This window comes from Microcebus murinus, chromosome 10, assembly GCF_040939455.1.
Source record: "Microcebus murinus isolate Inina chromosome 10, M.murinus_Inina_mat1.0, whole genome shotgun sequence".
In the NCBI taxonomy this organism is placed as follows: domain Eukaryota; kingdom Metazoa; phylum Chordata; class Mammalia; order Primates; family Cheirogaleidae; genus Microcebus; species Microcebus murinus.
Window position 1 is genome coordinate 89,860,059 of NC_134113.1, and position 19,031 is coordinate 89,879,089.

General features: G+C 43.4%; 1 protein-coding gene across 2 annotated transcripts; it reads left to right on the forward strand.

Moving 5' to 3' along the window:
- Positions 1 to 3,199: 3,199 nt before the first annotated feature.
- MANSC1 (MANSC domain containing 1) lies at positions 3,200 to 18,643 on the forward strand. Of its 2 annotated transcripts, XM_012774431.3 has the most exons (5): positions 3,200 to 3,393; positions 3,938 to 4,167; positions 8,552 to 8,874; positions 11,672 to 11,812; positions 17,260 to 18,643. In XM_012774431.3, the coding sequence occupies exons 3-5, from the start codon at positions 8,652 to 8,654 to the stop codon at positions 18,177 to 18,179; spliced, it is 1,284 nt and encodes a 427-aa protein (XP_012629885.2). In that variant the 5' UTR covers positions 3,200 to 3,393; positions 3,938 to 4,167; positions 8,552 to 8,651; the 3' UTR covers positions 18,180 to 18,643. The 2 variants fall into 2 exon arrangements, with proteins under 2 accessions (XP_012629885.2, XP_012629884.2); XM_012774430.3 differs by lacking the exon at positions 3,938 to 4,167.
- Positions 18,644 to 19,031: the final 388 nt, after the last annotated feature.

Below are 19,031 nucleotides of genomic sequence, written 5' to 3' on the forward strand. Positions count from 1 at the left end.
AGGAGGCTGAGGCAGGAGGATTGCTTGAGCCCAGGAGTTTGATGTTGCTGTGAGCTAGGCTAACACCATGGCACTCTAGCCAGGGCAACAAGACAAGACTGCCAGGAAAGGAAAGGAGACGAGAGGGGAGGGGAAGGGAAGGGAGGGCAGCGAAAAGAGAAGAGAATAAAAGAAAAGAAAACAATCTTTAGAAGAAACAGATCAAGAGTCCGGAAAAGGCCAATCACAGACGGCTGATGACAAGATCCACCACGCAACCTATTGTTTGTGATGACCGTGGAGCAAGTCATGATGCCTTGCACAAAGCTTGCTTTCTGCCACTGACCCCCTTTACCCCTTCACCCCTTCCCTTTATAAGTTGCTTGGTAAGCAGAGGAGATGAGATGGCCTTTGAGACAATGGTCTGCCATCTCCTCCGGCTGCTGGCACACTTGAATAAAACACCTTTCCTTCACCAACACTCGCCTGTCATGTCTGGTTCTTGGGGGACAGGCAGCCGAACCTGCCGCAACATGGTGTGTGTATTTTACCACCCTCCTAATTTTGCAGAAAAGTTAAGTGATTTATTCTTGGTCACACAACTAATAAATGATAAAACCAGGACTGAGGTTTTCTAAAACTCATTATGCCTCTGTCCACTCCAGAGTGGCTCCTCCTGCCATGTCTTTCTTTACCTGGCGCTCCCATCCAGCCAGGCTCCCAAGCCAGAAGCCTGCTTACCCTCACCACCATGTCCAACAAGTTGCTAAGTCCTGGAGAACCTCTCCCCTTCATTTCTCTGCTATCTCCATGCCTACTTCAGGGCCTCATCGCTTCTTCTATTTCTTGGATGGAAGGCCTCTGGCCTCACTTCCTTCTGGCCACATCTCTCATGTGGCAGGCAGAGAGAATTTTCTAGAATATTAATCAGGTCTCTGGATCTGTCACTGTCCTACTAAAAACCTTCAGTAACTCCCTGTGCCTTTAGGATAAAGTTTAAAACATAGATATGCAGGCCAAGCTCAGTGGCTCATGCCTGTAATCCTAACATTCTGGGAGGCTGAGGCAGGTGGATCACTCAAGGTCAAGAGTTCAAAACCAGCCTGAGCAAGAGCGAGACCCCTGTCTCTACTAAAAAATAGAAAGAAATTAATTGGCCAACTAAAAGTATATAGGATAAATTAGCTGGGCATGGTGGTGCGTGCCTGTAGTCCCAGCTACTCAGGAGGCTGAGGCAGGAGGATTGCTTGAACCCAGGAGTTTGAGGTTTTGTGAGCTAGACTGGCACCATGGCAATTCTTGCTCTGACCCCAGCCTCTCTATCCATTCCTCTAAGTGCATAGGTAGCCTTCATGCCAGTCAGGCTGAATTCCCTGATGGTTGTGTTGTTTCCTCTGTCTGGAATATTCAGTCTTTGTCTCCCCATCTAGCTAGCTGAGCTTCCTCCTTTAAGAATTAACTTATACATCTCCTCCTGGAAGTCAGAATCAGATATTCCTACTCTGAGCTTCCTTAGTTAGCATCTTCTATCATAACATTTATTCTTTACACAGCCATTGTTTAACTTGTCTGTTTCCTCCACTGAATTATAAACATCTTGAAGGTAGATCCTATGTTTTATTGGTTTTTAATTTCCCCTGCAGGTGCTTAATACATATTTCCCAATTAAAATACTTTTTTTTGGCCAGTAGTGGTTGCTCACACCTGGAATCCCAGAACTTTGGGAGGCTGAGGCGGGAGGATTGTCTGAGGCCAAAAGTTTGAGATCAGCCTGGGCAACATAGTGAGGTCCCATCTTTACAAAAGGTAAAAATTAGTTGGGCATGGTGACGAGCCCGAGGCTGCAGTGAGTTGTGATGACCCCACTGTGCTCTAACAGAGCAAGACTCTGTCTCAAAAGAGAAGAAAAGTTTTCTTTAATCATTATTTGTTTATAAATGTCCTTCATTCACTGTCATAACTGAAAAAATAATACATCACTTCAATGCTGACAGGTTCATTGTATCAGAACACTGAATCTGAAGTTTCTAATGATGGAAAGGTTTACTTAGTGCCTTGCATAGACTACCCCACGTAGAGGGATTCAGAAAACGTGACTGCTCTACACCCTGAACCTTGAAGTATAGCATCTGCAGAGATGAAATGCATTGCATATCAGTCCCTTGTGGCATCAGGAAAAGCACTCTGGTGGGAAATTACTCTGGAGTTTACTTTTCTTGGGTAACTCTTTGAAACCCGAGCTTTGGCAATTTTATTATCATTCAAGAGTAGATCATCCTCTGGACCACTGTTCACAAACATTCTCTGTCACCATATACCTCGCTAGCTATTGGTTAAAACTAGGGTATAGCTGTTGGCTGCAGAGGCCTAGACCAATAATCTGCAATTACATCAGATCTAAAAGCTCTTTCTCACTGACCAAGGTGATACTGTCAAAGATTAGACCACTTGCCAAATCCAATGTCCCTGGTTTAGTAACATTGCATTTGTTTGTGTGTATATGGAGGTGCGTGTGGGGTGAGCAGTGATTTAAAAACACTTCTACAACCTCTGTCCTATGTAGTTCTTTTCCATTCCCTCAGTCAACAAATATATTAATATTTTAGCTAAATATTTACTGAGCACTTATTACATACCAAGTACTGTAATAAGTGTTAGGGATACAATTTTAATAACTATAACAGACACCATTGTTTTCATCATCATTACCCGTCCCTATAAACAATAACTCTTACAGAAAGCCAAATACCTTGCCTTGCCCATACTATTTAACTCAAGAATTGCCACCTCTACTCAAGGACCCTCCATCCTCCAATTAACGAAATAGGATTTTCATAATTATGCCCCAAATAGAAAGCACTCTTGAACATCAAAAAACTGCTCTCAGTGGTTGCCTCCAGGGAGGGGGACCAGGGGACCAGGAAACAGGGATGAGGGGTAGACTTTTCACTGCGTGCAGTTTGGTACAGTTGACTTTTCCTCCACGTGTATTTGCGCGGGCTCGGGCCTCCGAGGCGACAAGGCGCAGCTGCAGACCCTCGGGGCTACCGGCAGGCCCCTCCAGCGCGCGGCCCGGGTCCGCGGAGTGGGGGCTCAGCGCAGGGGCCGGGTGCCCGGAGCCCCCGCGGGGAGGGGCTCGCGGCTCTCGCAGGTGCCGGGGACACCGCGCTGGATGTTGCCGGGAAGCAGCTCCGGGTTGCAGGGCAGGAATGTGCCCTTCCCCCGCGGCAAACTTTCAGTCGCTGCAACGGAAGCAGGAACTTGCTAACCACGAAACCCGCCGGGCGGGTGCGGGAGCTGCCGCGCATCCCCCGCAGTCCTCGCCGAGACCCTCGCGCGGATCGCCGGTCCCGCCCGCCCGCGCGGCGGAGCTGTCCTCGCACCGCAGACGCCCCGGGGTCCTCTCGCCGCCAGGTAAAGGCGTCTCCGCCCTCCCCCCAGGCCGGCCGCGTCCCCACCTGCTGAGAGAGCGGCTCCCCTGGTTTCCAGGGGCCTGAGGCTCCTGCACCCATGCCAGAGGACCCGAGGACCAGGCTGGGGCGCATAAGGGCTGGCCAGGATCTTTGTGTCGCTGCAGTCTTCCAAAGGGGACCTCCAGGCAGGCTCGGAGCACCTGCCATAAATGGCACCGCCTCCGCGCCCAAAAGGAGAGGCAGAAGAATAATCCAGGGAGCAACATATGTTTCCTCAAAGGAAGGGAAGCTCTTCCATTTTTTCTCGTATGGTTTGTCTCCTGTATTGATTATTGAACCTGCTAATTGTCTAATACCCTGTAGGGTGTGTGTATGTACAGCTATAAGCATCTTGATAAGTTGTAGTATGCTGTGAGTAAAATGATTTCCAATATTTAAAATAGTTATGTACTAATAAGTTTTAGTGACTCTTAATAAGCAGGCGATAAAGCTCAGGTGTGTCCTCTCCTTCACACCTGTATCCTTTTCCCTCCATCTTTCAACAGGATTCAACTTGACTTTGGACCCTTAAGGCTTGAGTAATAATGGACTAGAAGATTTCATTAACTTGATTAATTGTTGAGTATCTTTAATGGGATCAGCTCTTCAGTACTTCTTGCAGTCCAGGGGTGTCAAGATTCTGCATACTGAAAACACGGCTCCTGCCTCCTCCCCTGGCATTGTTCAGGTTTCTTTGCAAGAGCTTGAAAAGAGACTACATCAGAATCCATTCAAAGTAAAGTATTGGCCTGGATTTTCTCTTTTGTGTCCCTAAGACTGGAAGAGAGGCTTGCAAAATGTGGTGGCATAATACGTAACTTGTACCAGGATTCTTAACCTGGAAAGTCCATGATACCCCAGGTGTCTGTGGATAGAATTTAGGAAGTCTGTGAACTTCCTAAATGGGTGGAAAAATTTATTTCACTAACCTCTAACGGAAATGTTAGCATTTCCTTCGAGAGGAATGTAGGCAAGAGCCATAGTAATAGTATTAATAGCAGTAGCTGTGATTTGCCACCAGTAGAAATCCCAGATATTTTACTGTGTTACTTGTTGTACATATCTTGAAATATCATTTATAATCAACACTACTTCAAAATTATGGCAGTTACTGGATATACTACTTGTTATTTAATAGGTTAATAGAGAAGCACATATTATATCACCCAACTTTTAAAAAATCTTAACTAAAAATGAAGCATGGAGGAAGAAAGTAGCAAAAAAAAACTGAAAATGGGGATAATAGTGAGACCTATCTCATTAGGATCCTTGGCAGGATTAAATGACATAATATATGCAGCATAGAAACTGGCATGTGAGGAACAGTAAATGTTACTTGCTATTTTAGTTTACTGTGTGCAGAAGTTGGACATAACAGTTAAAAAGGAAGGTGTTAGACTGGTGTTCCATTACCATACACTGGCTTTGTTTTGCTTTTTACTCTTTTTGTTTTTGTTTTGTTGTTTTTTACTAACTAAAAGTCCATAGTTCACACAGGGTTCACTGTGTGTGTGTTTTACAGTTTGATGGGTTTTGGCAAATGTACAATAATAGGTATCCACCACTGCAGTATTATACAGATGCAGAATAGTTTCACTGTCCTGAAAATCGCCTGTGCTCCACGTATTCATTCGTCTCCCCTCATCTCCTGGTAACCACTGATCTTTTTGCTGCCTCTGTGGTTTGGCTTTTCCAGAATGTCATATGATTGTAATCATACATGTTCAGACTGGCTTCTTTCACTTAGAAACATGCAATTAGGATTCTTCCATTTTTTTTTCATGGCTTTATAGTTCATTTCTTTTAATTTTGAATAATAGTCCATTGTATAGATATATCTCATTTTGTTTATTCACCTATTGAGGGACATCTTGGTTGCTTTTCATTTTTGGCAATTATGAATAAAGCTACTATAAACGTACAGATTTTTGTATGGACATAAGTTTTCAACTCATTTGGGTAGTTACATAGGAGGACAATTTCTGAATTGTATGGCTAGCTTTGTAAGAAATTGCCGAATTTCTTCCAAAGTGGCTATAACATTTTGCATTCCCACTAGCAATGAATGAGAATTCCTGTTGCTCCATATCTTTGTCAGCATTTGGTACTGTCAGTTTTTGGATTTTAGTCATTCTAATAAGTGTGTAGTGGTAACTCATTGTTTGAAGTTGCAATTCCTTGAAGGTATATGATGTTGAGCACCTTTTCACATGCTTACTTGTTATCTGTATACCTTCTTTGGTGAGGTGTCTGTTCAGATCTTTTGCCCACTTTTTGAGTTTTTTTTTGTTATTGTTGAGTTTTAAGAGTTCTTTGTATATTTTAGATACCAGTGTCTTGTCAGATTTTGTTTTACAAATATTTCCTCCAAGTCTGGCCTTTCATTCTCTTAACAGTGTCTTTTGTAGAGCAGAAGTCTTGTTTTGTTTTGTTCGTTTCTGAGACAGGGTCTTGCTCTGTCGCCCAGGCTAAAGTGCAGTGGCATCACCATAGTTTACTGCAACCTCATGCTCCTGGGCTTAAGCGATCCTCCTGCCTCACCCTCCCACATATCTGGGACTACAGGTATGTGCTACCATGCCCAGCTAAATTTTCTGTTTTTTGTAGAAACAGGGTCTGGCTATGTTGTTCAGTTGTTTCGAATTTCTGGCCTCAAGCAACCCTCCTGCCTCAGCTTCCCAAAGTGGTAGGATTATAGACTTGAGCCACCTCACCTGTCCTTAGAGCAGAGGTGGGGTTTTTTTTGTTGTTGTTGTTGTTTGTTTTTGAAACAGAGTCTCACTCTGTCACCCAGGCTAGAGTGCCATGGCATCAGCCTAACTCACAGCAACTTCAAATTCCTGGACTCAAACAATCCTCCTGCCTCTACCTTCCCAGTAGCTGGGACTACCAATGCTTGCCACCACACCCAGCTAATTTTTTCCCTATTTTTAGAAGAGACAGGGTCTTGTTCTTGTTCAAGCTGATCTCAAACTCCTGACCTCAAGTGATCCTCCTGCCTCGGCCACCTAGAGTGTTGGAATTATAGGTGTGAGCCACCATGCCTGGCCAGAAGTTTTTAATTTAAATGAAGCCCAACATCAATTCTTTCTTGCATGCATTGTTCTTTTGGTGTTATATTAATATTTTAAAACTCATTACCTAATCTAAGGTCACAAAGATTTTTCTCCTGTTATCTTTTAGGAATTTCATAACTTGTCTAACATCAAACTAGAGTTATCTTACATCTAGGTCTGTGTTCCATTTTGAGTTCATATTTGTGAAAGGTATAAGGTCTGTGTCTATTTGCATATGGATGTTCAGTTTCTCCAGCACCATTTTTGAAAAAATGATCCTTTCACCACTGAATTTCCTTTGCTCCTTTGTCAAAGATCAGTTGGCTATATTTGTGTGGGTCTATTTCTGGGCTTACTATTCCAATTCCATTGATTTATTTGTCTATTTTTCCAGTACCTCACTTTTTTGATTACTGTAGCTTTATAGTCAATATTGAAGTCAAGTAGTGTCGGTCCTCCAACTTTGTTCTTCTTCATTATTATATTGATTATTCTAGGTCTTTTTGCATTTCCACATAAACTTTAAACTCAGTTTGTTGATCTCCACAAATAACTGGCTGAGATTTTGATTGGGACTGTATTGAATCTATCGATCAAGTTAGGAAGAACTGATATCCTAAAAATATTGAGTCCTCCTGTCCATGAACATCTTTCCTTTTATTTAGATCATCTTTGATTTCTTTCATCAGAGTTTTGTAGGCATATTTTAAAAACTATTTTGATAATTATATTTCAGTATAACTAGCTTCCTTTGAATGCCTGTATATTTCACCATATGCATTTTAAAACAGATCTCTCAGAAGAAATCTTGAACTTCCTCAGGCTACCAGAGGGGTTCATGACAGAAAAATTAAAAAAGCAGTAATTCTACTTTAAGCTATCATTCAGTGGACAATTTGTATTCTGGAAATGTGGAGGTAGGTGAGTGAGAATAGTTTCTGGTATTGCCTTGCCAGTTTAACATTTATTTTTCCTAAAAGAACCAGCTTACCAGCGGAGTTGGCATTGTACATAGTATGACTTTTGTGTTTTTAGGGACATCAAAAAGAACAACTGCCCCTAAACTTTCTCTCAACCAAGCCGGAATATTCCCCCTGCTGACTGGCTAATTCCTAGAATTAGATTATGATAGTTACCTGCCTCTGGTTTGATATTTAAGGAATGGCAGCAATAAGAAAAGCTGCCTCAGTTTCCTCATTATAAAATGAGAAAAATAATAGCTTTTTTGCAGGGATGGCATAAGGATTAAAGAGGGTAATATATGTTAATTGCTTAACATAATGCCTACCATCCAGTAGCTTATTTAAAATGCTAATTGTTATTACTGAGAAAGGAACTGTGTTCAAACCTATTATCACTGCTTCATCAGTGACTAGAAATTTGTGTCCTTTCTCCTCCTGGTTAGAAGAGGCAAGAAGAGGAAGGATTCTAGAACTCAGAGGCAGGCCTACTGTTCGTACCTCTTCCTTCATAGGCACTGTCGGCTTTTAAGCACTGATGAGATAGTATACTTGTTTGTACTTATTAATTCTTTGCCAGGTTTTTAATATAAGTTTGTCTCAAATCTAAAAATGAAATGAATAAAAAAATCCTTGTTTATTTCTGTCATCTAAATCGTACACGGATCCTTTTCATTGACTGGATGGAAATGAAATGTTTCTTTTTTTTTTTTTTGAGACAGGGTCTCACTTTGTTGCCCAGGGTAGGGTGAGTTCCGTGGCATCAACCTAGCTCACAGCAACCTCAAACTCCTGGGCTCAAGCAATCCTCCTGCCTCAGCCTCCCGAGTAGCTGGGACTACAGGCATGTGCCACCATGCCCGGCTAATTTTTTCTATATATTTTTAGTTGGCCAATTAATTTCTTTCTGTTTATAGTAGAGACGGGGTCTTGCTCTTGCTCAGGCTGGTTTCAAACCCCTGACCTTGAGCAATCTGCCCGCCTCAGCCTCTCAGAGTGTTAGGATTACAGGCGTGAGCTACCGCGCCGGGCCTGAAATGAAATGTTTCTTCCCTGGTTTGTTAAAAGAAACAAACTCATTGACGATTCTCTACTTTCGTTCTAGGGAGAAATTCCAGCATCTGTGCAGTCTTCTCCATGCAAACTACGACCAGAGAGAGGATTATCCTTGACCTTTGAAGACCAAGCCTAAACTGAAATTTAAAATGTTCTTCAGAGGAGACAGGAGCTTGACTTACACTTTGGTGATCATTTGTTTCCTGTCGCTAAGGCTGTCTGCCAGTCAGAAGTGCCTCACTGAGAGTCTCGAAGATGTTATCATTGACATCCAGTCATCTCTTTCCAAGGGAATCAGAGGCAATGAGCCCATACATACGTTAACTCAAGAAGACTGCATTAATTCCTGCTGTTCAACAACAAACATCTCAGGTAAACAATAGTTCCCTGGCAGTCCTTCATTCCACGTGTTTTGTGACTTAAGTAGCTGTTGGGTGCAGCTGAAGAGTTTGCACCAGTGATTGTCAAGGGGGCAGAAATTCTGGGTGACAAAATCACTGGCAAATTTGCTACAAGTGTGCCCTCCCCTCCCCGAAGCTGAGTAAGGTTATTGATGAGTGCGTGTATGTATCCCTGAGGTGACTGGGTAGAAAAATGGCTGAGAACCACTGGTGGTATGTCCTAACTGGCATCTAGAATATTGAAAAAAAAAAATTCTGTTTAGATGCTTAGCTGCCATCATTATGGAGTATTGGAATACAGTGTGATATTACAAAGGACATGTAAACAGAGAAAGAGGGTTGAGACAAAAAGTAAAATTTTAAACCTATCCCATGGGAAAATCAGCATTTCATTTTTAAGTGGAAGCACAAAACCTCCACCCCATGCCTCTCCCTGGAGCTGGTGGCATAGTATGAATCAGGAAGCCATGATCACTAGGTCATTGCAGCTTCCAGAACTGTGAAGGGACAGGGGAGTGTTCAGTCTGACCCATTCTCATGACACAAAAGGAAACTGAGGCCCAGAGGTTTGAACCATGCCTTTGCATATTTCAGGCTTTAAATCTGCAAACTGAAAGAGAGTGTACCGTATATCTGAGTAAAACTGTGGTTGTTTTTTAGTTTTGCTTGTGACCCTGGCCTAATTCTCTAAATGAAAAAAGCTGAATGTGTTGAGCACCTAACACCATGCTAGGGGCTAGAGATAAAATATTGAATAAGATGAACTAGGCCTTGCCATCAAGGAGCATGAAAGGCTAGTTAACACTGGACCAGTGACTCTTAGTTGATTTATGTTAGCCAACTAAGTCAGATGTTTACTCTTAGATCTTTACTTCCTTTTTTTGTGGTATAATAATAATATATAATACAATTATATATTAACAATATATTTGTATATAGACATATTTGGTCTTCATCCCTGGTTTCTGGCACAGAGCTCCCAAAACCTTGGAATTTCCTGAGTTGTAGGAGCATGTCTTTTGTTATTTTTAATAACAAGCCCTTTTCAACCGTACTTGAGTTTGTGCTAATGAGGATACTCTGGACAGGCCCCTAGTTTCTGGAGTGCAGTGACGTGATCATAGTTCATTGCAGCCTTGAATTCCTGGGCTCAAGCAATCCTCCTGCCTCAGCCTCCTGAGTGGCTGAGACTTACAGGCGCACACCACCATGCCCAGCTAATTTTTTAATTTTTTGTAAAGACAAGGTCTCACTATGTTTTTTTTTTTTTTTTTTGAATGTTTTCAGGAGACATAAGGGTCTCACTATGTTGACAGCGATCCTCCCACCTCAGCCTCCCAAAGTGCTGAGATTACAGGTGTGAGGCCTTGTGCCCGGCCCCAAGACCAAGCCTTGATTAGAAGCTTGGAACTTTCAACCCCATTCCCTGACCTCAGGGGAGGGGCTGATGTTCAACCACAGGCCCAGGACTTAATTAATCATGATCATATAATGAAGCCTCCATAAAAACCCCTAAATGATGAGGTTCAGGGAGCTTCCAAGTTGATGAACACATCCATGTCTAAGGAGGGGGCATACCCCAATTCCATAGGGACAGAGTACTTGAGATGCTGTGTGCCTCTGCATCTGGCTTTTCATTTATATCCTTTATTTATTTTACTTTATTTTATTTTTTGAGACAGAGTCTCACTTTGTTGCCCAGGCTAGAGTGAGTGCTGTGGCGTCAGCCTAGCTCACAGCAACCTCAAACTCCTGGGCTCAAGCAATCCTTCTGCCTCAGCTTGCTGAGTAGCTGGGACTACAGGCATGTGCCATCATGCCCTGCTAATTTTTTCTGTATATATTAGTTGGCCAATTAATTTCTTTGTATTTATAGTAGAGACGAGGCTAACTAAATCTTCTTTCTCATCCAGGGAGCCAAAGTTGATCTCTAACCATTGCCTGACTTGAGGTGCTGGTGGTGATGGTTTGCAGAGCATGTGTTCTTAATAAGTAGCCTGTACACCCCTTACCCTTCAAGATTCATTTACTGACTCCTCCCAAGAAAGCCAGATTCATGGCTTTATAAGTATCTGAGATGCCTTCAGAATATAAGAGAGTTAGAGCCATTTTCATAAGAACCAACTCAGTTGTGAGTTGTATAAAGATTGCAGTAAGTGTTTTTATGTATATTTTGGTGGACATTTTAACAAACAGAAGGCTTATTTCTATAGAATTCAAGGTATTATTAAAAACTGATTTTGCCAAAGACTGTCTGAACTCAGATTTTTTTTTTTTTTTTTGAGACAGAGTCTCACTCTGTTGCCTGGGCTAGAGTGCTGTGGCGTCAGCCTAGCTCACAGCAACCTCAAACTCCTGGGCTCAAGCAATCCTTCTGCCTCAGCCTCCTGAGTAGCTGGGACTAGAGTTGCATACCACCAAACCTGGCTAATTTTTCTAATTTTTTGTAGAGACAGAGTCTTGCTATGTTGCTCAGGTTAGTTGTGAACTCTTGCCTTCAGGTGATCCTCCCTGCTTGGCCTCCCAAAGTGCTAGGATTACAGGCGTGAGCCTGATCTTAACTCAGATTTTTTAAGCCCACTATCTTTTTAAATTTCTGTAAGCAACTAAACTAAGGAAAAGGAAGTGACTCAGTGGTCAGCAAGCAAGTGAACAAAATGAACAAAGGTGTTTGTGTTGGACACCAGGGTAAATGAAGTTCTTCCTGCTTGCCTTACTCTTTAGACAATCCAATTTCAAAATCATGCTTACAAAACCTTTCATTCCAGGGGACAAAGCATGTAACTTGATGATCTTCGACACTCGAAAGACAGCTAGACAACCCAACTGCTACCTATTTTTCTGTCCCAGTGAGGAAGCCTGTCCACTGAAACCAGCAAAAGGACTTATGAGTTACCGGATATTTAGAGGTAATAAAAGCATTGCTCATTTTCTGTTGTAATAGGAATTATTTAAGGATATAGTTTATGTGAAAGATTTTCTACAAAATAGTCTAAATAAAGCTACCAAAAGGGATCACAAATATTGAGACATGCCAGAAAATCTCCTGACTTGAAATTCAATTTATTAAACCAAAATCTACTTTTCAATGAAAAGCATGATAGTATTCTGGGTTTTTGTTGTTGTTGTTGTTTGCCTTTATAGGATAATAAGTACACAGACCTCTTATGAAAGTTTTTGTTATTTTTTGGGGGACGAGTCTCACTCTGTCACCAGGGCTAGAATCCAGTGGTGTCATCATAGCTCACTGCAACTTTAAACTCCTGGGCTTAAGGAATCCTCCAACCGCAGCTTCCCAAGTAGCTGGGACTACAGGCACATGCCACCACACCAGGCTAAATTTTCTATATTTAATAAAGACAGGGTCTTGCTCTTGCTCAGGCTGGTCTGGAACTCCTGGCCTCAAGTGATCCTCCTGCCTTGGCCTTCCAGAGTGCTAGGATTAGAGGCGTGAACCACCACACCTGATCCATGAAACATGTTTGAAGTACCTCTTTAGAACAATGTCTGCAAAACTGAATAAGTATTTGGGTCTCCAGGGGGACTGTTTTGAAAGGGTTAAGACCCATGTTAATATATAAAATTCTAATGTATTTGTTATTAAATTCCTATTATCTTATAATCACATTATCTGAAATCGAACTCACTAGATTTTATTGTCTAGACCTGGAAAGAAATTCATGCAAGAAATATTTACTAAACATCCACCATATGCCAGATTCTGTGCAAAACACTAAAAATACATTCTCCATATCCATAGAACTTATTATTTCAGAATACAGAAAATAAACAGCTAAATAAATTAATATTACTTGAATAAGTCTTGCTAAGATTTTGGCTGGTTAATATTTCAGGTTGAAATGCTTTCAGTATCAAATTGTCTTTAACTTTTAGAAAGGTTTTTTTTTTTTTTTGAAACAGAGTCTCGCTGTGTTGCCTGGGCTAGAGTGCCATGGCATCAGCCTAGCTCACAGCAACCTCAAATTCCTGGGCTCAACCAATCCTCCTGCCTTGGCCTTCTGAGTGGCTGGGACTACAGGCGTGTGCCGCCATGCCCGGTTAATTTTTTCTATATATATTTAGTTGGCCAATTAATTTCTTTCTATTTTTTAGTAGAGACAGGGTCTCACTCTTGCTCAGGCTCATTTCAAACTCCTGACCTTGAGCGATCCACCCGCCTCGGCTTCCCAGAGAGCTAGGATTACAGGCGTGAGCCACTGAGCCGGGCCCTAGAAAGTTTTTTTTACAATTCTACCCTTGATTGTTAATATTCCATTTGTTCATTTATTCAGTAAATAAATATTATTTAGCATCTTCTATGTGCCAAGCACTTTTTACACCTTAAGGATGCAACGTTAAACATGAAAAACAAGGTCTTACTTCTGGAACTTATGTTTTAGGGGAGAGAGACAATAACTATAATAAATAAAGATCAAGAAAAATATAGTCATAGGTGCATCCCATCAGAAAATGCAGAGTGATGTGCAAAAAGGCCAGGAGAGCCGGATAACATACAGCTTTGTAAGCCACAGGAGGGAGTTTTTATTTTAGGTGCGTGGTGGGAAGCTGTTAGAAGCTTTGATGCAGGCATGTTACGTGGTATTTTGAAGGTGATTTCTCAAAGCTCACTGTGACTGGCCTCTTGGGAATGGACAGTGTCACAGCAGCAAAGGGGAAATGGAAAGACTGGTTACAGGGGGTAGGGACCCACCTGAGAGACCAGGGAGGTGGTAGAGGAGATGGAGAGAGGGATGGAGTATGGGCCATTCCAGAGGTAGAGTTGACAGGACTTGCTGGTGGCGTGGATATGGAGGACCAGGAAAAGACAAATGTTGAGGTTGAGTCCTAGGTTGTTTTTTTGTTGTTGTTGTTTGTTTGCTTTTGAGGCAAGGTCTCACTCTGTTGCCCAGGCTGGAGTGCAGTGGCGTCATCACAGATCACTGCAGCCTGGAGCTCAAGCAATCCTCCTGCCTCAGCCTCCTGAGTATCTGAGTCTACAGGCATGCGTAGTCCCTCATGCCTGACTCATTTTTTATTTATTTTTTGTAGAGATGGGGTCTCGCTGTGTTGCCCAGGTTGGTCTTGGACTCCTGTCCTCGAGCAGTCCTCCTGCTTCACCTTTCCAGGTGCTAGGATTACAGGTGTGAGCCAACATGCCTGGCCCAAATCCTAGTTTTTGACTTGAGCGTCTAGATGGATGGTGGAACCATTTACTGGGTTGGGGATAATTTGAGGAGAAGCAGTTGTAGGGTTGGGAGGAGAAGTGGAATGATGGCTTCTCTCTATACTGTATAGTGAGGTATATTTGGGGGATGACACTGCCCAGGGCGCTTGAGCGCCGACACTGCTCTGTCCCCTGGGGGAGGCTGTGTCTGAGTTTTGTTCATGAACCAGGGAAACCTGATGCATCAAACACCTCCTTAAAAAGGAACATGTAACACAGATTATTTGTGTAAATCTGTTGGTGGGATGTGATGATAGAAATTATAGCTGAATTTGTCTTCTAATTTTTCTGATACTTTTTTTTTGGTGTTGTTGGTTTTATAATGTATGTATGAAAGAGGAGGTATGTGGTAAAGATCGTCACCAATGGAAATGGGAGGCAAGGGAGCTTGGCATGAGTATATAAATCTTTCAAGCAGGAAGGGAATGGAGTTAGAATAAAAAAAACCAGTTCGTGTGGAAGCCACCAGGGGGCGCCATCAGCCCATAGCAGGTTGATAACCGTCTCAGCGCAACGTGGCACCAGCCCTGGACACAATACGCACAGAGCTGTTTACATCTACAGGATATGCACGAGTTGTGTTTGCAGTTCTCTCTGTGAATCCGCCCATGTTGATGGATTGAGATTACCCCATTAAAAACTAATTATCTGCTTCCTGTTTGAAGTGAAATTAAATATAGATGTCTAGTGGCTTGTTTCCAGAGGAACTCTATTTCCTATAACCCGTTGACTAATATTTACACACCGAAAGTTGAAAGACGACAGTGGACTCTGTTCATTCTATAAAGCCATTGTAACTTGGCATTATTTAATTTTTTAAATTTATTTATTTTTTGCAGCTTTATGGTATGTCATTTTTACTAAAGACTGGAAGGAGAATTCAGAAAGAATAAATTGGGAGTCTTTTGCTTAGCTGGGATCCAAGTAGTAGTCAGTCCCTCATTTTTTGACTCAATGAAGTTGCTTGAAAGGACCTCAAAAGAGGAGTTGAGGGCACAGGGCTGTTTTCTTGCTCCCTTTGTGGCCGCTCTGCGTGACCCAGGGAAAGCACCACGCCCCCACTGCAAACCTCAGTGGGTGTGTAACCGGAGCAGGTGTGAGGACCCATGTGTGGTTCTGGGACCTTTGCCAGTAGAGGAATCTTATCAAGACATGGGACCAGCCCTAGCTCTGTTTTATTTATGAGCTTGAGAAAGAAAACAGCCGTTTTGGTCGTTCTTATCAATGGCTGTGTTTGAGTTCTGATTTCACCCACGTCACAGAACGTTTAATTAGTCCTTTTTTTTTTTTTTTTACCTTTAAAATGAGATATATGGAGTTTTGTTTCTTAAAATATCTGATCCTGCCTAAAAATATAGGTGCTGTTTATGTCATGGTGATGCTATGAATGTGATAGTACCTGTATTAAAAACTCTGTCCTTAGGCATAATGGGAGGAAAAAGGAACTCTGGGTATCCAAATTCTGTGTTAAGAGTAGAATATTATATCCTTGAGCAGGTGTCTGCCAACTTCTTCTTTCAAGTGCCAAATGATATCTTAGGCTTTTCCAGCCAATATTTTAGGCTTTGTGGGCCATACACAATCCCTCGTACCTGCTCACCTCTGTCCTTGTAGTATGAAACCAGCTGTGGACACTATGCAAACAAATGAGCATGGCTGTGTGCTGATAAAACCTTATTTACGGACACAGAAATTTGACTTTCATATACTTTTCATGTGTCACAAAATGGTATTCTTCTTTTGATATATATTTTTTTTCACCCATTTAAAAATGTAGAAACCATTCTCAGCTTGCAAGCCTTGCAAGGACAGGCGGCCGGCCAGATCTTTCCATCAGGCCATAGTTTGCCGACCCCTGTCCTGAATGGATTAGTCAGTGCCTGTTCTAAGGGACCTCTTAGAGGTGTGAAGCTTAGAGAGTAGTCACAAGATGTCACAAATCCAAGTTGCCTCTGGATCTGCTTGTTGGGAGAGAGGAGAGTGAGGTCTAGTTTGGCAACTGGCATGCAGGCAAGCTGGGGCAGAAAAGGGACAAGGGGCCAGAGAGGGAAGCGATAAATGCTAGGGCATTCCTCTGCTGCTTTCCCCGTGTTTTCTGCAGTTCCAGTCTGAGCGAAGGGTTAGCCAACCCGAGCAGCAGCGGAGTATCATGGAGCAAATCAGGTGATCGTTCCCTGCCCTTGACTGCTTGAACAAGCCTTTCCGGTTTGAGCTGCTGTAATAAGGGGTGTGTGTGTGACTAAGAGCAAAATTTGAAGCTTTCTCAAGCAGGAGCGGGATCTGAGGCTGGTGCCTCGCCAGCAGGACTCGGGACTGTGTGGTTTTCTGCTCTTTATGCCTGCATCGTGGCCTGGTGATTTCAAATATTGGTCCCATCGTCCTCATAACCTAAGACACTGGCTCTAAAATTCTAACCTTTGAGAGTGAAAATGAAATCTCCCACATAGCCTCCGCCGGCTCTGGCGCAGCGCTGCAATAATACATCCGTGTGTTTGGTTGCAAAGTGTCCTCCACCCTCTGCTGCTGCTGCCTCACCAGCCCGGCCCCTCTGCCGCCTCCCTGTCAGCAGCGCATCACAGGGACTCTGGCCCCCCACCCCCGACTCCATTGCCGCTTCCCACGGCCGCCACACACCCTTCTTGCCTGCCGCATGCCCCGGCTGTGAAATCTCTCCCGGTGACTGCTCACATTCCCGGTTGTCACCTCAGTCTCAGTTGACATGTCCTACAGGGGCTCACGCCTCACACCCAGGTTCAGCGGCCCGTCCTCCCCTGCCCACGCCCCGCGCTCAGCCCGCCGTCTGCCCTGGCCTGGGCCCCTCAACCCTCCCCATCTCCCCGAAACTCAGCCTCGCCGCTGTGCAACTCCCACCTTTTCCTGAATCTGTCTGATCCTCCTCCACGCACGTCTCTTCTGCCCGTCCGCTAGAAATAAACCACAGCATCTGGTGGAGAGGCGATGCCGTTAGATTCTCATTTAGCAAATTGTATTTTCCATTTTGTACACGTTTCGGCGAAATATCAAGTAGCAACAGTTTGGGGACCTATTGAACAACGCGACAGGTTTGTATTTTTTAACCTACCTTAGCATGGAATGAGTTAAGTCTTCCTTTCATTTTCTGTACTTTTCTAGATATTCCACCTTTGACCAGAACTGACTCGCCAAGCCAAGAGTTAGCCCAGGAAGGGTCTCCCTGGCGCGGCCAGCCTCCACAAGCCGTCACTCCCCTACCGCCTTCAAGACCCGCTGACGACTCACGCCGAGATGCTTTTCCTCAGACGTTTGGACCCTCAGATCACTTGGAGAAAGCATTCAAGATTGACCAAGCAAGTACCCAGGTCCCTGTTCATAAAGAAAACCCGAATTCTCGGAGTTCGCAGTTTTCCTCAGAAAAAGAAATAGCTCATCGGCTGCCTGAAAATGTGACCGTGTCCCCAACTACAGCGGCCGTCGTTTCTCCACACACCACCTCGGCTCCGCCGAAGCCGGCAGCTCTCGCACCCACCAGCGCTTCAGTGATACCTTCGGGGACTTCTCAGCCTCCACTGGCCACCACAGCTCCCCCTGTGACCGCCGTCACTGCTCAGGGTCCCTTGGCTCTCAACGCGACAATTTTTACTCTGGCTGCGGTTACACCTCGAGCGATGGCTACCACTGCAGTTCCGACTACCATCTCTCAGGCACCGACGGACTCGAGAGGCACCCCACGAGCGGTGCCCTTTACAGAGATCTCCAACCTGACCTCGAGCACAGGGGGCGCGCATAACCCTGCCACACTTTCCCTGTCCGGTGTGGAGTCTTCTGCTGCGGATCACACTGCTTCCTGGGAAAGCGGGAAGGCCGGCGCCGGCAGTTCCTCACTGAGCAGTGTCGCCCAAAACCAACACGAGCTTCCATTCGAAAAGTGGCTTCTCATTGGGACCCTGGCCTTCGGTGTTCTGTTCCTGGTGATAGGTCTTGTCCTCTTGGGCAGAATGCTCTCGGAATCCCTCCGCAGGAAACGTTACTCGAGACTCGATTATTTGATCAATGGGATCTATGTTGACCTCTAAGGGTTGAACTGAATGTCTCTTGATTCATTTAGTAACTGTGATGGAAGCCAAGGGCAGTGAGTTTCTGTTGATTTGCTAATCGTAGCAGGAGGTCGTATTTTGAAAACAAACATGCCCCCTTCCATTTTCTTTGTGTTTGTGTTTTGAGGCCAAGGGAAAGGAACCAAATTAGGCAATTTAGATGATCTGTCCCTAAAATATTAGCTGAAAACAAAGCTCTACCTAAAGTCATGAAGTGTAATTGCCATATAAATCTGAAAATTTGACTGTCTTTATGCAAGGGAAAAAGGCTAAGACATCTAGGTTCCAATTCTTTAATATTTTTGGTTCCATGTAAAATCAACTGTTTATGATATTAGTTCTAATGGATTCCCTTTTTCTTTTTATATGAATTCCAATAAAACTTATTCCAGATGTATTTTCTTCCAATTAATGATTTGAATAAATCTTTTGTTACTCAGTAATGTTCTCGAAAGTGTCTCATTCAGCTGGACAACTTTCAATTTATTTCCACCAGCAAAATGATTAAATGATGAAAATATGTGTTCCAAGTTAAAATGACAGCCCCCCCCCCTCCTTTTCCCATCAGTGAGCGAAGAGGTTCCTTTGGGAGAATTCTAGCAGAATATTAGGCTACATGGAGACACGGTGGTAAGTCAGTTCTGATAAATGGCCAAATCCACTTTGGTGCTATTCTAGTTAAATTTTATTTTTTTAACATTATAGACATTTTCTAAACTTGTACTAAGTTAAAAACGCATCAATAGTCCTTATACATCCTTATCTAAACTTGAACAGCAGTCAGTTTTAGCTTTATTTGGGATAACATTGGAAGTGACATACAGCACTTAG

Excerpts from the sequence above, each read along its gene's own strand:
- MANSC1 (XM_012774431.3), top strand. The coding sequence starts at position 8,652 with ATGTTCTTCAGAGGAGACAGGAGCTTGACTTACACTTTGGTGATCATT. Across the intron at positions 8,875-11,671 it reads TTCAACAACAAACATCTCAG|GGGACAAAGCATGTAACTTG; the intron begins GTAAACAATAGT and ends CTTTCATTCCAG. Across the intron at positions 11,813-17,259 it reads GAGTTACCGGATATTTAGAG|ATATTCCACCTTTGACCAGA; the intron begins GTAATAAAAGCA and ends GTACTTTTCTAG.